Below are 19,959 nucleotides of genomic sequence, written 5' to 3'. Positions count from 1 at the left end.
CCCCCCCCCCAGCACAACCCCCCCATCCCCCCTCACAGCACAAATCCCCCCTCCTAGTACAACCATTTTTCCCCCATATCCCTCCTCCTAACACAGATTTCCCTAAATCACCCCTCTTAGCACATCCCTCCCCTCCCAAATTCTTCCTCCTAGAACAATACTTACCCTCTTGCTGACCCCCTGATTCCTCCAGACACTAATTCCCCCCCCCCCCCCCCCCCATCTCCCCTCCCAGCACAAATCTCCCCTCCTAGCACAAATCCCTCTCCCAATTCCCCCTCCCAGCACAAATCCCCCCAACCTCCCCCTCCTACCACAAATATTTTCCCCTCACATCCCTCCCCCTGACACAGATTCCCCTAAATCACCCCTCTTAGCACACCCCCCCCCCCTCCTAAATTCTTCCTCCTAGAACAATACTTACCCCCTTGCTGCCCTCCAAATTCCTCCTGACACGAATCCCTCCCAATTTCCCCTCGTAGCACAAATCCCCCCCATCCCCCCTTCCTAGCACAAATCTTTTTCCCCCACATCCCTCCTCCTAACACAAACCCCCCTAAATCACCACTCTAAGCACCCCCCTTCCCTTCCAAATTCTCCCTCCTAGAACAATACTTACCCCCTTACTGCCCCCCAAATTCCTCCCGACACTAATCCCCCCAATCCCCCCCTCCTACCACAAATCTTTTCCCCCCCACATCCCTCCCCCTGACACAGATTCCCCTAAATCACCCCTCTTAGCACATCCCCCCTCCCAAATTCTCCCTCCTAGAACAATACTTACCCCCTTGCTGCCCCCAAGTTCCTCCTGACACTAACTCCCCCCCCCAATCCCCCCTCCTAGCACAAATCTTTACCCCCACATCCCTCCTAATAAAACAAACCCCCTAAATTACCCCCCTTGCTGCCCCCCAAATTCCACTTTAAGCACCCCTCCCTTCCAAGCAAGACTGAAGGGAAGCTTTAAAAGACAAATGAAAACAGCTCTGTAATTATTAAGCACCTGGTATCAACCTCTTGCAGTCCATGTGCAGAAGAGCTCAGACTGGAAGAGGTACAGGCGGCAGAGGGAACCAATCACTTCATGTACTAACAAAGGTGAATGTTGATAGGAGGAGACAGCAGAGTGACAGAAAGGTGGCCTCGTCACCATGCAACTTCTTCCTCACTATCCAATCACAGCTATTGGCAGGTTCATGACAGCCCAGGCCCAGAGGAAGTGAGTTGAATGATAAAGGTGTCATTACCCGCCCCACGTCCCTCTACACGTGCCGGATTATATATCTGGCACGTGATCAGCGCTTCAGTGTAAGGCGCGCGCACATGCCTACCAACCCGGGTGTGCTGTGATTTGTTACAGCACAAGCCAGTCAGCGGGTCCCGGCCAATAATTGATCGCCGGCAGGCCCAGCGCCCGCTAATCGGCTTCCTCGCTTCAGCCCTTTGATCACCTCTAGATTGTAACCCCTTCCCAGCCCAAGTCATTAGTACAGTGACAGTTTATAGTTTAAACACTGATCACCAGTGGCGGACCATCCATTAGGGGCTCACGGGCACTGCCCCCCCCCCCCCCTCATCCATGCGTCCGGCCCCATGATCTACATACAGGACACCAGACCATGGATTCCAATGTGGCGGGAGTGTTTTTTTGAAGCATGTGATTAGAGCCAGAGGCTCTAATAGGCTTAAAAAAGGGTGGGCTCGGGGCGCAGAGCACTGCGACCCAAGCCCACCCAGTTGTATAAGATAGTGAATGAACATTCACTATTTTCACACTAAATATTCTCCCCACCAATCAGGAAGCGGGTCGTGAGACCTGTTTCCCAATTGGTCAAAACATCAACTAATCCTATTGGACGGGAGGGGGGAGCCACTGGAGGAACGGACTCCGGAGCTGCTGCTCGCACCTCTCCCCTTGAAACCTTGATGGGGCCCGCCTCGCTGGAGGGCACACCCGAGCAGCTGCCCGCACCCCGGGACCTAGATGGGGCCCATCTAGGGAAGGCTGTCCACAAGGTTTAGGAGTGTGTCTATGGGAATGTTTGACCATTCTTCCAGAAGAGCATTTGTGAGGTCAGGCACTGATGTTGGATGAGAAAGCCTGGCTCGCAGTCTCCACTCTAATTCATCCCACAGTTGAAGCTGTTATAGCTGCAAAGGGTGGGCCAACTCAATATTGAACCCTACGGACTAAGACTGGGATGCCATTAAAGTTCATGTGCGTGTAAAGGCAGGTGTCCCAATACTTTTGGTAACATAGTGTATTTCCATACCTTATATCTTTTTTTGACTGGAAGTGCTTTGATTCATTATGTACATAAATTTATTTAGTTAAATTTGTTTAATTGGTTATAGGAATTAATTTTGTTAATTTGAGTTTGAATCAATTAAACGTTTCCGAATTCGGTCACATTGAACTCAGTTCGACCAAATTTGGAAAATTCGAATCAATTTGAATTCTATTTGAAATCAAATGTATTCTATTTGAAATTCAAATTTTGGAAGATGGTTATATTATTTCTATTCCATTCTATTCTATAGTTTTTTTTATATTCTATCGTTTTATTTTATATTCTATTATTTCCTATTATATTCTATTCTTTTCTATTCTATTCAAATTTATTCTATTCAAAATTAGAATTTCAGAAGATGGTTATATTCTATTTTATTCTATTGTTTTTTTTTCTATTCTATTCTTTTATTTTCTATTCTATTATAACCTATTCTTTTCTATTCAAACTCTAATTTATTCTATTCGAATTTTAGAAGAAGGTCATAGTCTTTCTATTTTATTCTATTCTATTGCTTTTTCTGTTCTATTCTTTATCTTTTCTATTCTATTATATTTGAATACAAATTTATTCTATTCAAAATTCAAATTTTAGAAGATGGTTATATTCTATTTTATTCTATTCTATTATTTTTTTCTATTCCAGTCTATTCTTTTATTTTCTATTCTGTTCTAACCTATTCTTTTCTATTCTATTCAAACTCTAATTTGTTCTATTTGAATTTCAGAAGAAAGTTATATTCTTTCTATTTTATTCTATTCTGTTGCTTTTTCTATTCTATTCTTTATTTTTTCTATTCAATTATATTTGAATACAAATTTATTCCATTTGAAATTCAAATTTCAGAAGATGGTTTATTATTTGTTTATTATTCTATTCATTAATTTTATATCCTATTTTATTCTGTGCTTTTATTTTTTTATTCTATTTTGTTCTGTTTTACTCTATTTTATCAATCTATTTTCTATTCTATCGTTTTCTATTTTATTCATTTATTTTCTATTCTATCGTTTTCTATTCTATCCATTTATTTGGTTTATTATTTGTTTATTATTCTATTCATTAATTTTATATCCTATTTTATTCTGTGCTTTTATTTTTTTATTCTATTTTGTTCTGTTTTACTCTATTTTATCAATCTATTTTCTATTCTATCGTTTTCTATTTTATTCATTTATTTTCTATTCTATCGTTTTCTATTCTATCCATTTATTTTGTATTCTATTATATTCTTTTCTATTCTATTCTTTTATTTTCGATTCTATTTTATTCTCTTCTGAAATTTAAATTCAAATTCGATTTGAAAACTATTGAAATTAAATTCGGAAACTATTCAAATTTCAGACAAAATTTTCCTTTCGTTATTTCTGATTCTTTTAAATTCATTACTATTGTAATTCAGAAATTCGAATACATCTGAATTTCCAAATACTGAAAAATTTGTCCAAATTTAGATTTGGAATGAAACAAACCGCACATGTCTAGTCTACTGAGAAGAAGCATGCTGACAAGAGGAGAGAGCAAAGTAACAGATAGAGGAGCTCATCACTGGGCTGCTTCTGTCCAATCACAGGTTGGGGGCTGGTCCGGGATGACCTGGGCTCAGCTCTAATAACTTAATAATAATATAATAATATATATATATATATAATAATAATAACATTGGACAGCAACAGGCACGCTATACAGAGCCGTTCAGCATGGCTCTGTACCTTGTGATCAACATGAGCCAATCACAGCTATTACATTATTGTGTAAGCATTGCTATTGTTGCCAAACACTCAGCCCACTCACAATGGAGGAAGCACTTTTTGCTATGTTGTGAATGGGTCTTTTTTTTTTTTTTTTTAAAGGTGTGGGGGGCTATTGACCACCAGTGTTTATGGCATGTTTTTTTTTTTTTAAAGGGGTGGGGGTGTAAAGTGCCACTGGCTGCCAATGATTTGGGGGTCATTTTTTATAGGAGTGCTATTGATCCCCAGTGACTAAAGAATTTTTGTTTTTTATGTTGGGGGAGTTAAAGTGCCACTGACCACATTGAAATGTTTTTTTTAAAGGCGGTGGTGAGGGGCCTTAAAGTGCCACTAACCACCGATGATTGTTGGAATGTTTTTTAAAAGGTTGGGTGGGGGAAGGGTTTAATGTGCCACTGACCACCAATGATTGTTGGAATGTTTTTTTATAGGTTGGGGAGGGGGAAGGGTTTAAAGTGGCACTGACCACCAATGATTGTGGGATTGTTTTTTTTTTTTAAGGTGGTGGTGGGTGGGCACTAACCAAAAATGAAAGATAGTAGGGGAGGGGGGGGGGGTAAGGTGTCACAAACCACCAATGATTGTTGTATATATTTTTTTTAAAGTGAAATTAAAGTGTCAATGACCACCAATGATATGGGGATTGTTTTTTAAATGGGGGCTTTGGGGTGCCGCTGCCCACCAATGATTGTGGGATATTTTTTTTTAAGCTGGGGAGTTTAAAGTGCCACTGACCAACATTGATGGTGAGATTTTTTTTTTTTTTTTTTAAGGTGATGGTGAATGTGTTTGGGGGAGGGGGGAGCGTAAAGTGCCACTAAACACCATTGAGAGATTGTTTTCTTTCTTGTTAAAGTTGGTGGTGCTGGGGGGGGGGGGGGGGTTATAGTGCCACGGGCCACCAATGATTTTGGATAATTTTTTTAAGGTAAATAAATGAAAGCTACAGTAATTATAAGCTCAAAATTTCACTCTTATTTTTCCTCCTGTAGTGAAAAATAATAAGACTCAGTGGTTATTAAAAATCACAAAAAAAATGCATTATCTGTCTCAAACAAATAAAATTATATTGGGTACAATGTTGCATGACAGAGTAATTGTCAGTCAAAGTATCACAGAGCTAAAAACTGAAAATTGTCTGGCAATGAAAGGATATTGCAAGTTGGTAATTTTGTAGCCACACAGATGCCCACGGGTATCAAAAAGTTCACAGACAGAATCCAAAGTGACAGTGAGCCTTTTATGGAAAAAGCGTGGGGTGAAGATTTGTTGGTGAACATTAGCATTGTGCATTTATTTCTGAGGATTACTGAATTAAAGGGAAAAAAAATAAAAATTCAGGATCCTGCATATCATAACAGACCGATTAAATATTGAAAGCTTTTTATAGAAAGCCACTGAAGGTCACTAGCCAAAGTCATGTTCACAGGAAGAGGAAAAAATAAATTTTCAGTTTGTCATCTCAGGCTCCATCATTATGCGAACATCAATATTTACTGCAAACTGTGCTGCGGATACAAGAAAAATCCTATAGAAAATGTAACATGTTAAAATCATTATTTAGCTATAGTGTATATATATATTAACATGTTAAATTTTCTATAGGAATGTTCTTGTATCCGCAGCACAGTTTGCAGTAAATATTGATATTGAAATAGATTTTTTTACATTTGACTGGAAAAAAAGTAAAAAAAAAAAAACTCTAGGTTATGATTATTCAAGTTGTTTTAATTTGATATATATATATATATATATATATATATATATATATATATAGTGTATATAATATTATTTTTGAAACAACTTGAATAATCATAACCTAGATTTTTTTTTTTTTACTTTTTTTCCAGTCAAATGTAAAAAAATCTATTCTTTTTTTTTTTTATGCTAAAAAAAATTCAGTTTGTCATCTCAGGCTCCATCATTATGTGAACATCAATATTTACTGCAAACTGTGCTGTGGATACAAGAAAAATCCTATAGAAAATGAAACATGTTAAAGTCATTATTTATCTATAATGTGTGTATATATATATATATATATATATATATATATATATATATATATATATATATATATATATATATATATATATATATATATATATATATATATACATGTTACATTTTCTATAGGATTTTTCTTGTATCCGCAGCACAGTTTGCAGTAAATATTGATATTGAAATAGATTTTTTTACATTTGACTGGAAAAAAAGTAAAAAAAGTAAAAAATAAATAAAAAAATCTAGGTTATGATTATTCAAGCTGTTTTAATTCTAAATGTAACATGTTAAAGTCATTATTTATCTATAGTGCATATAATATATATATATAAAAATATTTAGAATTAATCTTTTTTTTTTACCTTTTTTCCAGTCACATGTAAAAAAAATCTATTCTATTTTTTTTTTTTTTTTGCTGTGTTCTTTTTGACTTTTGAGAACTGAAGTCATCTCTATTGGCATATATAATCATCTATTTTGTTTTTGTATTTTATTTACTGTATGTCCAATACATACTATATGAAAAATAGTAGAAAATAATACGTTGGAAATATATTGTTTTGGTTGGAGTGGAGAAGAGTTATACATTTTCTGCCAGGTCTTCATTACTACCGTTGAGAATTATTTCACCTCATTTCCATTTTTGCGTTTGAAAAGTCAGGAAACAAGAAGAATTCCCCAGAGACAGATATGAACATTTCAGTTCTAACCCTCCCATATTTTAAATAAAGGACTTATTACTGCCTGTGCTGTCTTTTCAAGAGATTTTGGACACTTCCTGTTTCAGTGACCACACAGGAAGTGAGGGGAAAATCTCCAAAACAATAACAGAAACAGCAGTAAAAAAAACTGACAGGGGTGCTAACCCTCCCCCTATATTTTACAAAACAAAATTTTTAAAACATTGGCTGAAGTTGCACATATATACTGCATTTTTAGAATGTCTGTTTTTATTTTAAAAACGCAACCAGCACAAGGACCTAGTGAAGAATTTATTTCATGCAGTTTATTAACAATAATGTATTACACAGAAACATTCCTTGCAAGCTGAACAAAATGTCACTGTAATTTTTCTAAGAGATTACTGCCTGGTATCAACAGCTCTATCTAGTGGCCAAAATGCGGTATTATTTTCTCACTGATGTATTTTCCCGAAAACTATACTGCATATTGGCCACTAGATGGAGCTGATGGTACAGATATTAACCTCCTAGAAACTATACAATGACTTTTCTGACATTCCTGCAAGGAATGTTTTATCATAAAGGCCCTTATGACTATATACTAAATGCATGTATTGTATAGGAAAGTCATATGAAAGGAATATAATAAGAAATAAGAAATGATTTAACGGGGTTAGCGTTTGTACCCCTAAATCTAAGGTAATTGTGGGACAAAAATTTTTTTTTTAAATCAGCACAAAAAAAAAAAAAAAAAGGATTGTAGACTCCAATATTAATATCCCAGAGAGATTACCTGAGCAGTGAAAAAACATAAACTTACTTTTTTACAAGTATATTTATTGAAATTTTAAAATAGTTTTTGTAGTTTCAATAAATGTAAAGATTGTTCTATTCTATTTTATTCTTTGTATTATTATTATTTTTTTAATGCTAAGGTAATTTCTCTGAGACATATTTATTGGGGTGTAAAATAATCAATTTTGGCTATATTAATAAAAAATCTGTATGCCTGATATACTATACTATATAAAAATAGTAGATAGCATTATGCTAAAACAATACTCTAAAAAAATAAAAAAAATAAAAATAAAAAAGAGATAAAATAGGAAAGTCCATAAATATGTGACTATAAAAAAGTAAAAAAAAAAAAAAAATTGTGCTATGGGGTTAGGTATTTTTCCGATAAATCTAAGTAAATATGATCATCTTTTACTTATGGATAATAATAAACACATTTATGTCAATTCTCCCCAATGTGAAATGAGCAGAAAGTACTTTGTTATAACGCTACTATAAAACAAAAATAATTAGATTAAACATTATATCTGATTTATTTGAAATAGATGAATAAAAAATAAATAAAACAGAAATGATGCCATGGGGATAGGGTTTGTACAGCCAAACCTCAGATTAATAATATTATTATCTGTGAAAGAAATTTATAAATACAAAAGTAAAAAAAAAAAAAAAAAAAAGAGATTTATAAATAATTTTTTTTTTAAATATTATTTCTTTATAGCTTTGGACGTCATTATTTTTTATTTACATAAAAAGAGATTATTATATACCACAGCAAACATATTCCAGTAAGATGACCTCAACACTCAAAAAAAAAAAAAAAAAAAAGTTTAAATCAGCACAAAAAAAGTATTGTAAACTCCAATATTAATATCCAAGAGAGATTACCTGAGCAGTGAAAAAACACAAACTTACTTTTTAAAAAATATATTTATTGAACTTATAAAATTGTTTTTGTAGTTTCAATAAATGTGAAGATTGTTCTATTCTATTTTATTCTTTGTATTATTATTATTTTTTTTAATGCTAAGGTAATTTCTCTGAGACATATTTATTGGGGTGTAAAATAATCAATTTTGGCTATATTAATAAAAAATCTGTATGCCTGATATACTATACTATATAAAAATAGTAGATAGCATTATGCTAAAACAATACTCTAAAAAAATAAAAAAAATAAAAATAAAAAAGAGATAAAATAGGAAAGTCCATAAATATGTGACTATAAAAAAGTAAAAAAAAAAAAAAAATTGTGCAATGGGGTTAGGTATTTTTCCGATAAATCTAAGTAAATATGATCATCTTTTTCTTATGGATAATAATAAACACATTTATGTCAATTCTGCCCTATGTGAAATGAGCAGAAAGTACTTTGTTATAACGCTACTATAAAACAAAAATAATTAGATTAAACATTATATCTGATTTATTTGAAATAGATGAATAAAAAATAAATAAAACAGAAATGATGCCATGGGGATAGGGTTTGTACAGCCAAACCTCAGATTAATAATATTATTATCTGTGAAAGAAATTTATAAATACAAAAGTAAAAAAAAAAAAAAAAAAAAAAAGAGATTTATAAATATTTTTTTTTTTAAATATTATTTCTTTATAGCTTTGGACGTCATTATTTTTTATTTACATAAAAAGAGATTATTATATACCACAGCAAACATATTCCAGTAAGATGACCTCAACACTCAAAAAAAAAAAAAAAAAAAAGTTTAAATCAGCACAAAAAAAGTATTGTAAACTCCAATATTAATATCCAAGAGAGATTACCTGAGCAGTGAAAAAACACAAACTTACTTTTTAAAAAATATATTTATTGAACTTATAAAATTGTTTTTGTAGTTTCAATAAATGTGAAGATTGTTCTATTCTATTTTATTCTTTGTATTATTTTTTATTTTTTTTACATGCTAAGGTAATTTCTCTGAGACATATTTATTGGGGTGCAAAATAATCAATTCTGGCTATAATAATAAAAAAATATGTATGCCTGATATACTATACTATATAAAAATAGTAGATAGTATTTTTTTTTTTTTAAATACTACTATATATCTAAAAAAAAAAAAAAAAAAAAAAAGAGAGATAAAATGATAACTCCAATGTCACATAAATATGTGACCATAAAAAAGTAAAAAAAAAAAAAAAATTGTGCAATGGGGTTAGGTATTTTTCCGATAAATCTAAGTTAATATGATCATCTTTTTCTTATGGATAATAATAAACACATTTATGTCAATTCTGCCCTATGTGAAATGAGCAGAAAGTACTTTGTTATAATGCTACTATAAAACAAAAATAATTAGATTAAACATTATATCTGATTTATTTGAAATAGATGAATAAAAAATAAATAAAACAGAAATGATGCCATGGGGATAGGGGTTGTACAGCCAAACCTCAGATTAATAATATTATTATCTATGAAAGAAATTTATAAATAAAAAAGTAAAAAAAAAGAGAGATTTATAAATAAAAAAGTAAAAAAAAATATTATTTCTTTATAGCACTGGACATCAATTATTTTTTTATTTACATAAAAACAAAGTAACAAAAGTAACACATAATAAAATATATAATAGGTATTTTTTAAAAAAATCACATTTTATTGACACCGCAAAAGAAAAAAAGTTTAAAAAAAATGAAGGCTACATTTTTTAAAATTGTTTTAAAAAGAAATGTTGTTTTTTTATTTTTTTTTTACTTTTACATTTTTATTTTTTAGTTGTGATAATTGTTTAATATACAGTATGTACAAATGTAAATATTTATATTTATATTAAATTTTTTGGGGGGGAACATCTGTATTGGGGGTATGTGGAAAGCGTATTGTTGATTGTGTTAATGTTGAAAAACTTTTTTACTATATACCGAAAAATAAAGAGCTAAATAGTAAATCCAATGTCACTTCATTAGGTGAATAATAATACATAAAAAATGCGTTAAAAAATCTTGCTTACTGTACATATATCTATTCGCCAATAGGTGGCAGCAGAGCGCCTCACTATCTCCATGATATGACAATGTATCCAATATAAAGATACATTTTATATAATAACATCCGATGTTACATTGTGTCGCCTCTAAGATACAATACAGAGATCAGACTGATTTTATAATGGATATAAAAAAGGTATAAAATATAAATCACACATAAAATGATGACAGGACAGAATAGAGCACAATACATAAATCTATAGACAGGATGGACTGAACCAAACAATCATTTTCTATGGGGAATAGAAGGTCGGTGGTGACAGGTTCTCTTTCATGTCAGCCCAATTAGGACAGGCAGAGCTGTTACCCCGCCCACAGAAGCAGTAGCAGCTGTAGGCCACGCCCACACGCAGCGTCATTGGCTGTCGCTGCAGGGCAGTTCCGGGTGGAGCAAGATGGCGGCTTCCAGAGGGGGAAACATGAATGGGGCATCCCGGCAATCCGGGGACGGGGGCTGGTTTGTCACCCTGGCTGTAGGGGTGTCCCTGATGAAATGTCTGCTCATACCTACATAGTAAGAGCCGAGGATGATAGCTTCAATGGAATGAGTGAGCGAGCGCCCTATGGGAAAGTGGGGGTTAGCGCGGGACTACAAGTCCCAGCATGCATTGCTAAGTATGGGACTATTGTGGGCCTATGAGTGCCAGCATGCATGGCTAAGTAGGACTAGAAGTCTCAGCATGCATGGCAAAATGGGGGCTAGTGTGGGACTACAAGAGCTAGCATGCACAGTCCCAGTAAGGTTGCCACCTCATCCCTTTAAACCCGAACACATATTAATTACACAGGTTCTGTGGCTGATTAAGGAGGTAATTAAACTCACTTGTTGCCTTATCTGCATTAAATTAGCCTTCAGAACCTGTGTAGATCATATATGTTCGGGTTTAAAGGGATGAGATGGCAACTCTAAGTCCCAGCATGCATTGCTAAGTAGAAGGTTATTGTATGACTACAAGTGCCAGCATGCATTCCTAAGTGGGGACTAGTGTGGGACTGCAAGTCCCAGCATATGTGTGGAGGGGGTAAGACCCAGCATGCATTGCTAAAAGGGGGCTAGTGTTGGACTACAAGTCCCAGTATGCATGGCCAGGTAGGGGGTTTATTGTGGGGCTACAAGTCCCAGAGTGCATTGCTAAGTAGGATTTTATTGTATGACTAGAAGTCCCAGCCTGCATGCCTAAGTGGGGACTTGTGTGGGACTACAAGTGGCAGCATGTGTGGACAGGTAGGGGGTTTATTGTCGGACTACAAGTCCCAGCATGCATTGCTGAAAGGGAGCTAGTGTGGGACTACAAGTTCCAGGGTGCATTCCTAAGTGGGGGCTTGTGTGGGACTGCAGGTCCCAGCATGTGTCGACAGGTAGGGGGGGGTTATTGTCAGACTACAAGTCCCAGCATGCATTGCTGAAAGGGAGCTAGTGTGGGACTACAAGTTCCAGGGTGCATTCCTAAGTGGGGGCTTGTGTGGGACTGCAGGTCCCAGCATGTGTCAACAGGTAGGGGGGGGGGTTATTGTCAGACTACAAGTTCCAGCATGCATTCCTAAGTGGGAATTAGGATGGGACTACAAGTCCCAGCAAGCATGACCAGGTGGGGGGGGGGGGTAATTGTGGGACTACAAGTCCCAGCATGCATTGCTAAGTAGAAGGTTATTGTATGACTGCAAATTTCAGCCTACATGACTAAGTGGGGACTAGTGTGGGACTACAAGTTCCAGCATGCATTCCTATGTGGGGATTAGTGTGGCACTACAAGTCCCAGCAAGCATGAATAGGTGGGGGGGGTAATTGTGGGACTACAAGTCCCAGCATGCATTGCTGAAAGGGAGCTAGTGTGGTACTACAAGTCCCAGCGTGCATGGCCAAGTTGGGGGGTTATTGTGGCACTACAAGTCCCAGCATGCATTGCTAAGTGGGGACTTGTGTGGGACTACAAGTCCCAGAACGTGTGGACATGTAGGGGGTTTATTGTAGGACTACAAGTCCCAGCATGCATTGCTAGTTGGGGGTTATTGCGGGACTACAAGTCCCAGTATGCATAGCAAATGAAAGGGCTAGTGTGCGACCACCAGTCCCAGCATGCATTGCTAAGTGGGGGATAATGTGGGACTATGAGTGCCAGCATGCATGGCTAAGTAGGACTAGAATTACTCAGCACGCATTGCAAAATGGGGGCTAGCATGCACAGTCCCAGCATGCATGGGGTTAGTTTGAGACTACAAGTCCCAGCATGCATTGCGAAGTAGGAGGTTATTGTATGACTACAAGTCCCAGCACGTGTGGACAGGTAGGGGGTTTATTGTGGGACTACAAGTCCCAGCATGCATTGCAGGGGTGAGGGCTTATTCTGTACACTGTGTGACCCCCCCCCCCTGTGATGGGTTATGTGATGAGCGGCTGACACTGACCCTCTCTTCTTGTTCTCCTGCAGTCATTCCACAGACTTTGAAGTTCATCGGAACTGGTTGGCCATCACTCACAGTCTGCCCGTCTCCCGCTGGTACTACGAGGTAGGTGGCCATTTACATGGATGCCGGGGGAATTCTTCTACCACTGGGTGGCCGTTCTATAAACCGGCTTTGTAATCAGGTGGCTTCAAGCAAAGAGAGAAATAGATTTGCTGCACGGTTGGCATCCCAAAGTGATCGCCCCATCCCCCATGAGGGGGGGGGGGAGAAGAAAAAACAGGACTTGCCTGTGTTGAGTGGACATGCACACCGCACCCCAATCCCCCACATACACACTGAGCTCACATATATGACACATACGTGTGCAGATCCCCCCCCCCCCCCCCCAACACACACCAGACTGTATGGAGCCTTCATACAACCTTCTAATCATCAGCGGCATGTGAAGGGCGCACATCATGACTTTGTACATGCAGGAGATCCGAGAGATGAAATCTTTATTGTATTGAATACAATGGAGTTTTATGGTAACATTGAGGACAGAAGACGCGGTTATGCATTTCGCACAGCTTTAGTGTATGACATTCAGAGCCAAGGAAGAGAACTAATTATTCTCATAGATTTGCCATCTACTTTCTTCTACTAAACCAATAAATGGGACCCGTTTATTATAACATAGATATCCCGGCATGGATACAGTGCTTTGAAAAAGTATTCATACCCCTTGACATTTTCCACATTTTGTCATGTTACAACCAAAAACATAAATGTATTTTATTGGGATTTTATGTGATAAACCAACACAAAGTGGCACATAATTGTAAAGTGAAAGGAAAATTTATAAATGGTTTTCACATTTTATTTTTTACATATAAATAAAAAGTGGGGGGTACATTTGTATGGCTCCCCTCGGAGTCAATACTTTGTAGAACCTCCTTTCACTACAATTACATCTGCAGATCTTTTTGGGGATGTCTCTACCAGCTTTGTACATCTAGAGAGGGACATTTCTGCCCCATTCTTCTTTGTAAAATATCTCAAGCTCTGTCAGATTGGATGGAGAGCGTCTGTGAACAGCAATTTTCAAGTCTTGACACAGATTCTCAATGTGATTTAGGTCTGGACTGTGACTGGCCCATTCTAACACCTGAATATTCTTTGATCTAAACCATTCCATTGTAGCTCTGGCTGTATGTTTAGGGTCGTTGTCCTGGAAGGTGAACCTCCACCCCAGTCTCAAGTCTTTTGCAGACTCTAATAGGTTTTCTTCTAAGATTTCCCTGTATTTGGCTCCATCCATCTTCCCATCAACTCTGACCAGCTTCCCTGTCCCTGCTGAAGAAAATCGTCCCCACAACATGATGCTGCCACCACCATTTTTCACGGTGGAGATGGTGTGTTTAGGGTGATGTGCAGTGTTAGTTTTCCTCCACACATTTATACCAAAAAGTTCAATTTTGGTTTCATCTGACCAGAGCACCTTCTTCCACATGTTTGCCGTGTCCCCCACATGGCTTCTCACAAACTGCAAACAGAAATTCTTATGGTTTTCTTTCACCAATATCTTTCTTCTTGTCACTCTTCCATAAAGGTCAGATTTGTGGAGAGACGACTAATAGTTGTCCTGTGGACAGATTCTCCCCCCTGAGCTGTGGATCTCTGCAGCTCCTCCAGAGTTACCATGGACCTCTTGGCTGCTTCTCTGATGAATGTTCTCCTTACCCGGCCTGTCAGTTTAGGTGGACGGCCATGTCTTGGTAGGTTTACAGTTGTGCCATACTCTTTCCATTTTCAGATGATGGATTGAACAGAGCTCTGTGAGATGTTCAAAGCTTGGGATATATATATATATATATATATATATATATATATATATATATATATATATATATATATATATATATATATATATATATATATATATATTTTTTATAACCTAACTTTGCTTTATACTTCTCCACAACTTTATCCCTGACCTGTCTGGTGTGTTCCTTGGCTTTCATGATGCTGTTTGTTCACTAAGGTTCTCTAACAAACCTCTGAGGGCTTTTTATTCAGAGAAAGTATTCTTTGATTGGATGAAGTGGAGCGGTGACCTCACGCTCTCCACCTCGTCCAATCGGAGAATGCTTTGCATTTGTTTAGAAAGTGCTGTGTGTTCTCTGAATGACACCCGTGCCAAAGTGGACGACCTCTGGTGTTCTCAATTTGGGAAAGCAGCCACTCGGCACGGGCACCGATGGGAGAACGCTTTTTCCTTTCTCAGTATTGTACAGTCCAGAGTGACGTGATGGTGCACCCTGCAGGGGTGTGGCTATGACAGCCTGGGTTTTATAGGAAGTGGGTGTGGCTATGACAGCCTGGGTTTTATAGGAAGTGGGTGTGGCTGACAGCCTGGGTTTTACAGGAAGTGGGTGTGGCCACGGCAGCCTGGATTTTACGGGAAGTAGATGAAATGACAGTAGTTGTCATTTAAACTGGAAGAGGATTAGCAGTGAAGTACCTGCGGGGGACAGCACTGGAGAAGAGTGGAGTTATGCAGCAAAAGGTGCATTTTTAAGGACAGCTGGGCAATTTTATAAAAAAAATAAAATAAAATTACTAATACAATGTTATAACTGTTTCACAGGCAACATCTGAATGGACGTTGGACTACCCTCCCTTTTTCGCCTGGTTTGAGTACGCCCTGTCACATGTTGCGCAGCTCTTTGATCCAGAAATGCTTAAAATTGAAAACCTCAACTATGCCAGCCAGGAAACCATCCTGTTCCAGAGACTCTCCGTAATCCTTACTGATCTCCTCTTTATCTACGCCGCCAAACAGTAAGTGCGTCCTACACCTTATCCTTCTGCTCTGACATTATAATTAGAAACCCGTCTTTAAAGTGATACTAAAGCTAAAAACGTTTTGTACCTTAATGCATTCCCTGCATTAAGGTAAACATTTTCTACTTTTCATCTTCACACAGGGAAGGGGGAGGAGAGAAGAGATGCGGCTTCAGATCTGGTATAGATTTTTAAGGGGGAACCATATGCCAAAATAAAAATGGACCCCCCCCCCTCCCCAAAATCCATCCCAGGCCCTTATCCAAGCATGCAGCCTGGCAAGCCAGGAAAGGGGGGTGAGTGAGCGCTAGGGCTGGGGAAAAAAATCTATTTGAATCTTGAATCGAGTTGTGAGGTCAGTTCAATTGAAAATTTTCAGCAAATCGATTACACAACCCCCCCCCCTCCTCACCAGGATTGGCGCTGAAACCACACTGGTCCTGAGGAGCTGCAGGCAGGATTTTTTAGGCGAGGCAGCGGCCTCGGCCTAGTCTGCGGGGCTGGATGCCGCGGACTAGTCTGAAGCCGCGGCCTCACCTAAAAACTCCTGCCTGGAGCTCCTCAGGACCGGCGCGGTGTCCATCAAAAAGAAGAAAAAATTTGCATCATGAATCAAGGTGTTTTATTTTTTTTTTTTTTTTGAGAAAATCGCCCAGCTCTGGCAGCCTGGAGGCCTTCTGTACAGTTGGAACGCCCCCACAGAGATGTCATTTTATGCTTGTGTGATTGGCTCACTCATTTATTTATTTATTTTTTTCCCCAGCAATCTGCATCTGAGCACCACAAACCGAAAAACACTATTTAATTCATTTTTAATATTCAGATCTGCATTGTTTCCTCAAATAGATGAGCAAATATCTTCAATTGTCACATTGAGAGGAGATGTCCACTAGACATGTGCAATTCGTTTAGTTCCGAATTTAGTTTTTTAATTTAATTTTTTCCAAATTCGTTAATTCTGAATTTTTTAACATTTTTGAAATATTCGAAATTTCAGAAATTCGAAATGAGTAATTTCGGTAATATGAAAATCAGAAAATTAAGAATGAAAATCAGAAGATTCGAAAAACTCAAAAATCTGAAATAACTAATAATTTTAAATCGTAGGTTTTGGAATTTCCTTTCAAATTTGACTGTTAGTGAACGTAATGAGTATGAATTTATCCGAAGTTAAGAATGATCTGAAATAACAAATTTAGCATCTAAGAGAATGGAATGTAACGATCTAATATTAAATTCAGATAAATTTGTATTTGTTACGTTCAAAAACAGTCAACTTTGAAAGGAAATTCCAATACCTATAATTAAGGGTGCAACGGATCGTCACCGATCCGTGATCCGAACGGGGCGCACGCCGCAATCCGCGGAGCGCTCCGCTGCCTCGGCCTTAGGAAAGGCAGCGGCCTCGGCCTAGTTTCGAAGCGGCGACCATCTTTCTACACCCAGGCTGTTTACAATGTGATCACTCCGTCAAATGACAGAGCGATCACTGGTAAACAAACCGGCGTCCTGATGACGCCGGTTCCTCTCTCCCCTCTCTATACTGTTCTTTACAATGGAGGGGAGAGATCGGATGGAAGCAGGGCTGGATCTGTAGTGCCCACAGCGCTGCTCTGTGACAGCCATCCCTCCATACTCTGCCAATACCCAGACAATACTCTGTAATACTCTGCCAATACCCAGCCATGCTCAGCCAATATTACAGTGGGGGAGATTGTGGATATTGCAGTGGGGACTATATGGTGGTGGAATTTTCACAGGTTTTTGCAAATTCAATTATTTGCTGATTCTGAAAAATGATCCGATCCGTGACTCTGCACCAAGGAATGATCTGATCCGTTGCACCCCTACCTATAATTTAATAGTTATTAGTTAATTATTTTTAGTCATATTTTAGTTAGTTATTGTTTTTGAATTTTACTGAATTTCTTTCTTTTTTTTTTTTTTTTTTTTTTTAAGATTTTGGTATTTTCGAATTCCAAAAATTTGGAAATTAAAAATTCAGAATTTCAAAATTCGGAAATTTTGGAAATTTGAAAATCTGAAAAAAAGAGAATCTGTAAAATTCGAAATAACTATTAAATTATAAGTATTGAAATTTCCTTTCAAATTTATGAAAAAAAGCAAAATAACAATGAAACAAAAACTAACATATTATTTTTTTTTTTTTTGTCAATGCACATGTCTAATGTCCACCCAAGTTTGAAATATTAGTTTTTTTGGTTGAAAATCTCCTTTTTGATCGCTATGTGTACAATGCGTGTGTCTGCTCCACCGTATCGTTTGTTGTGTGGATCCAGGTGCTGTCGGAGCATAGACGGGAAGACGGATCGCAGGGACCTCCTGGAGCGACCGATTTTTATCCTCGCCGTCCTCTTGCTTTGGAATTTTGGATTACTCGTTGTGGATCGTATCCTTTTTCATTGAACTATTGTGTTGTCCATGGATCGCTTGTCACCTTACATGAGGGATTGTTGCAACAAACTGGGCTTGTTTCATAAAGAGAACCTGTCATTTGTATTAAAAGATCGCATTTGCAGTTCCCTGCTTTAGAAGCAGCAGCCCCGATCGCCTTCAACTTCCCCTCCCTTCCCTTATGCCAGAATCCACAGGACCTGACACTTCCGGGAATGTTGGCTGTCTTGCTGCATGCTGTGGTTCCGTCCTCCAGATCCTTTGTCACTGCCGTCTCCTTGTCTTGGAACTCTTATAGACAGGAAACTAATATTCTAATTGATCAGATTCTCATTGGTCGGATAACTACTACAGTAGGGAACAGACACAAAAAATTAAACCCAACATCCTTACAAATAACTTCTGTTTTATTTGGTGCATTTAAAAAAAAAATACACACACACACACACACACACACACACACACACACACACACACACACAAAACCATACTCCTGTAAAGCTGGCCATAGACTGATCGAGCTTTGGCCGGTTCAGCAGGAAACTAATGACTTTACATAGAAACATATACAGTGCCTTGAGAAAGTATTCATATCCTTTAAAATTTTCCACATTTTGTCATGTTACAACCAAAAACATAAATATATTTTATTGGGATTTTATGTGATAAACCAACACAAAGTGTCACATAATTGTGATGTGGAAGGAAAATGATAAATGGTTTTCACATTTTTTTTTTTTTTTTTTTTTTTACAAATATGTGAAAAGTGTGGGGGGGGGGCATTTGTATGGTGCCCCCCGGAGTCAGTGCTTTGTATGACAAAATGCGGAAAGTTTCAAGGGGTATGAATACTTTTTCAAGGCACTGTAAAAGTGATGGCAGAAATAAGACCAGATCCATCGAGTGTGCCCTTTTTTTTGTGTTTTTTGTTTTTTATTTATACTTTTTTTTTTTTTTTTCGTTTTTAATTCAATTTTGACACAGTTTTTATATTTTTTGGTTTGAATTTATACATGGTTGTTGTGTGGTGTTTGTTTTATTTTATTTATTATTATTTTTATTTTATTTTTTTAAGTCCTGTATATAGATCTATGTTTGTCCCAAGCATGATCCACTAACTGACTCACTAACTGCTGGAAGTCTGTTAAAAAGCATCAACTACCCTTTCAGTAAAATAATATTTTCAAAGATTTGTTTCCTTGACCTATGGGCAGGCTGGTTGTTACTGAAGTATCCATTTCAGTACAACCAGCCTGTCTTTTTTTTTTTTTTTTGCGTGCAATTTATTGCTGCCGTCTATCCCGCTGCCACAATAGCGCAGCAGGAGGGCTTTCCCATCAAAACTTGATTGATGCGGGAATCTAAGCAATTTCCTTTCCTCCAACCCTGCAAATGTCGCTCTTTGCGTTACATCTGGGGGTCTTCTCTATGCAGTATTAATGCTGAACTCCGAGCTTCTCTGCGGTCTTGCACACTGTGCGGGCTCCTCCTCTCCCATGCTGAAACTGATTTCACTGCGCAAGTCCAAATATAGGCCCGCCTTGTTTCCTGGCAGGAGGTGACCCAGCGTCATCTAGCTCTTTCCTCCCTGCCCTGACTGTCTATGGCCCACCCTTTTCATTCATTGGAAGTCAATTCTTTCAGTTATAAAAGCTCAGCATCACATGTGAGCGTTATCTGCATGCAAATACAGCCAGTCTAGGAAAGCCCTCTCCTCCAGACTGACATCCACCCATATATATATATGTGTGTGTGTGTGTGTGTGTGTGT

General features: G+C 37.4%; 1 protein-coding gene across 1 annotated transcript in view; it reads left to right on the top strand.

Moving 5' to 3' along the window:
- The first annotated feature begins 10,914 nt into the window (after positions 1-10,914).
- ALG8 (ALG8 alpha-1,3-glucosyltransferase) overlaps positions 10,915-19,959 on the top strand; it is a 40,819-nt gene continuing 31,774 nt past the window's right edge. The window contains exons 1-4 of the mRNA XM_077451376.1: positions 10,915-11,056; positions 12,972-13,050; positions 15,578-15,771; positions 18,075-18,184. Coding sequence (XP_077307502.1) covers positions 10,938-11,056; positions 12,972-13,050; positions 15,578-15,771; positions 18,075-18,184 — 502 coding nt within the window. The 5' untranslated portion in view covers positions 10,915-10,937. The remainder of the gene's footprint in view (positions 11,057-12,971; positions 13,051-15,577; positions 15,772-18,074; positions 18,185-19,959) is intronic.

The sequence above is a fragment of the Lithobates pipiens genome, unplaced genomic scaffold (assembly GCF_037356315.1).
Source record: "Lithobates pipiens isolate NorthernLeopardFrog02 unplaced genomic scaffold, aLitPip1_a1.2 Scaffold_23, whole genome shotgun sequence".
Classification (NCBI taxonomy): Eukaryota; Metazoa; Chordata; class Amphibia; order Anura; family Ranidae; genus Lithobates; species Lithobates pipiens.
The sequence above is the reverse complement of the archived record's forward strand: the minus strand, read 5'-3'. Positions and strand labels throughout refer to the sequence as shown.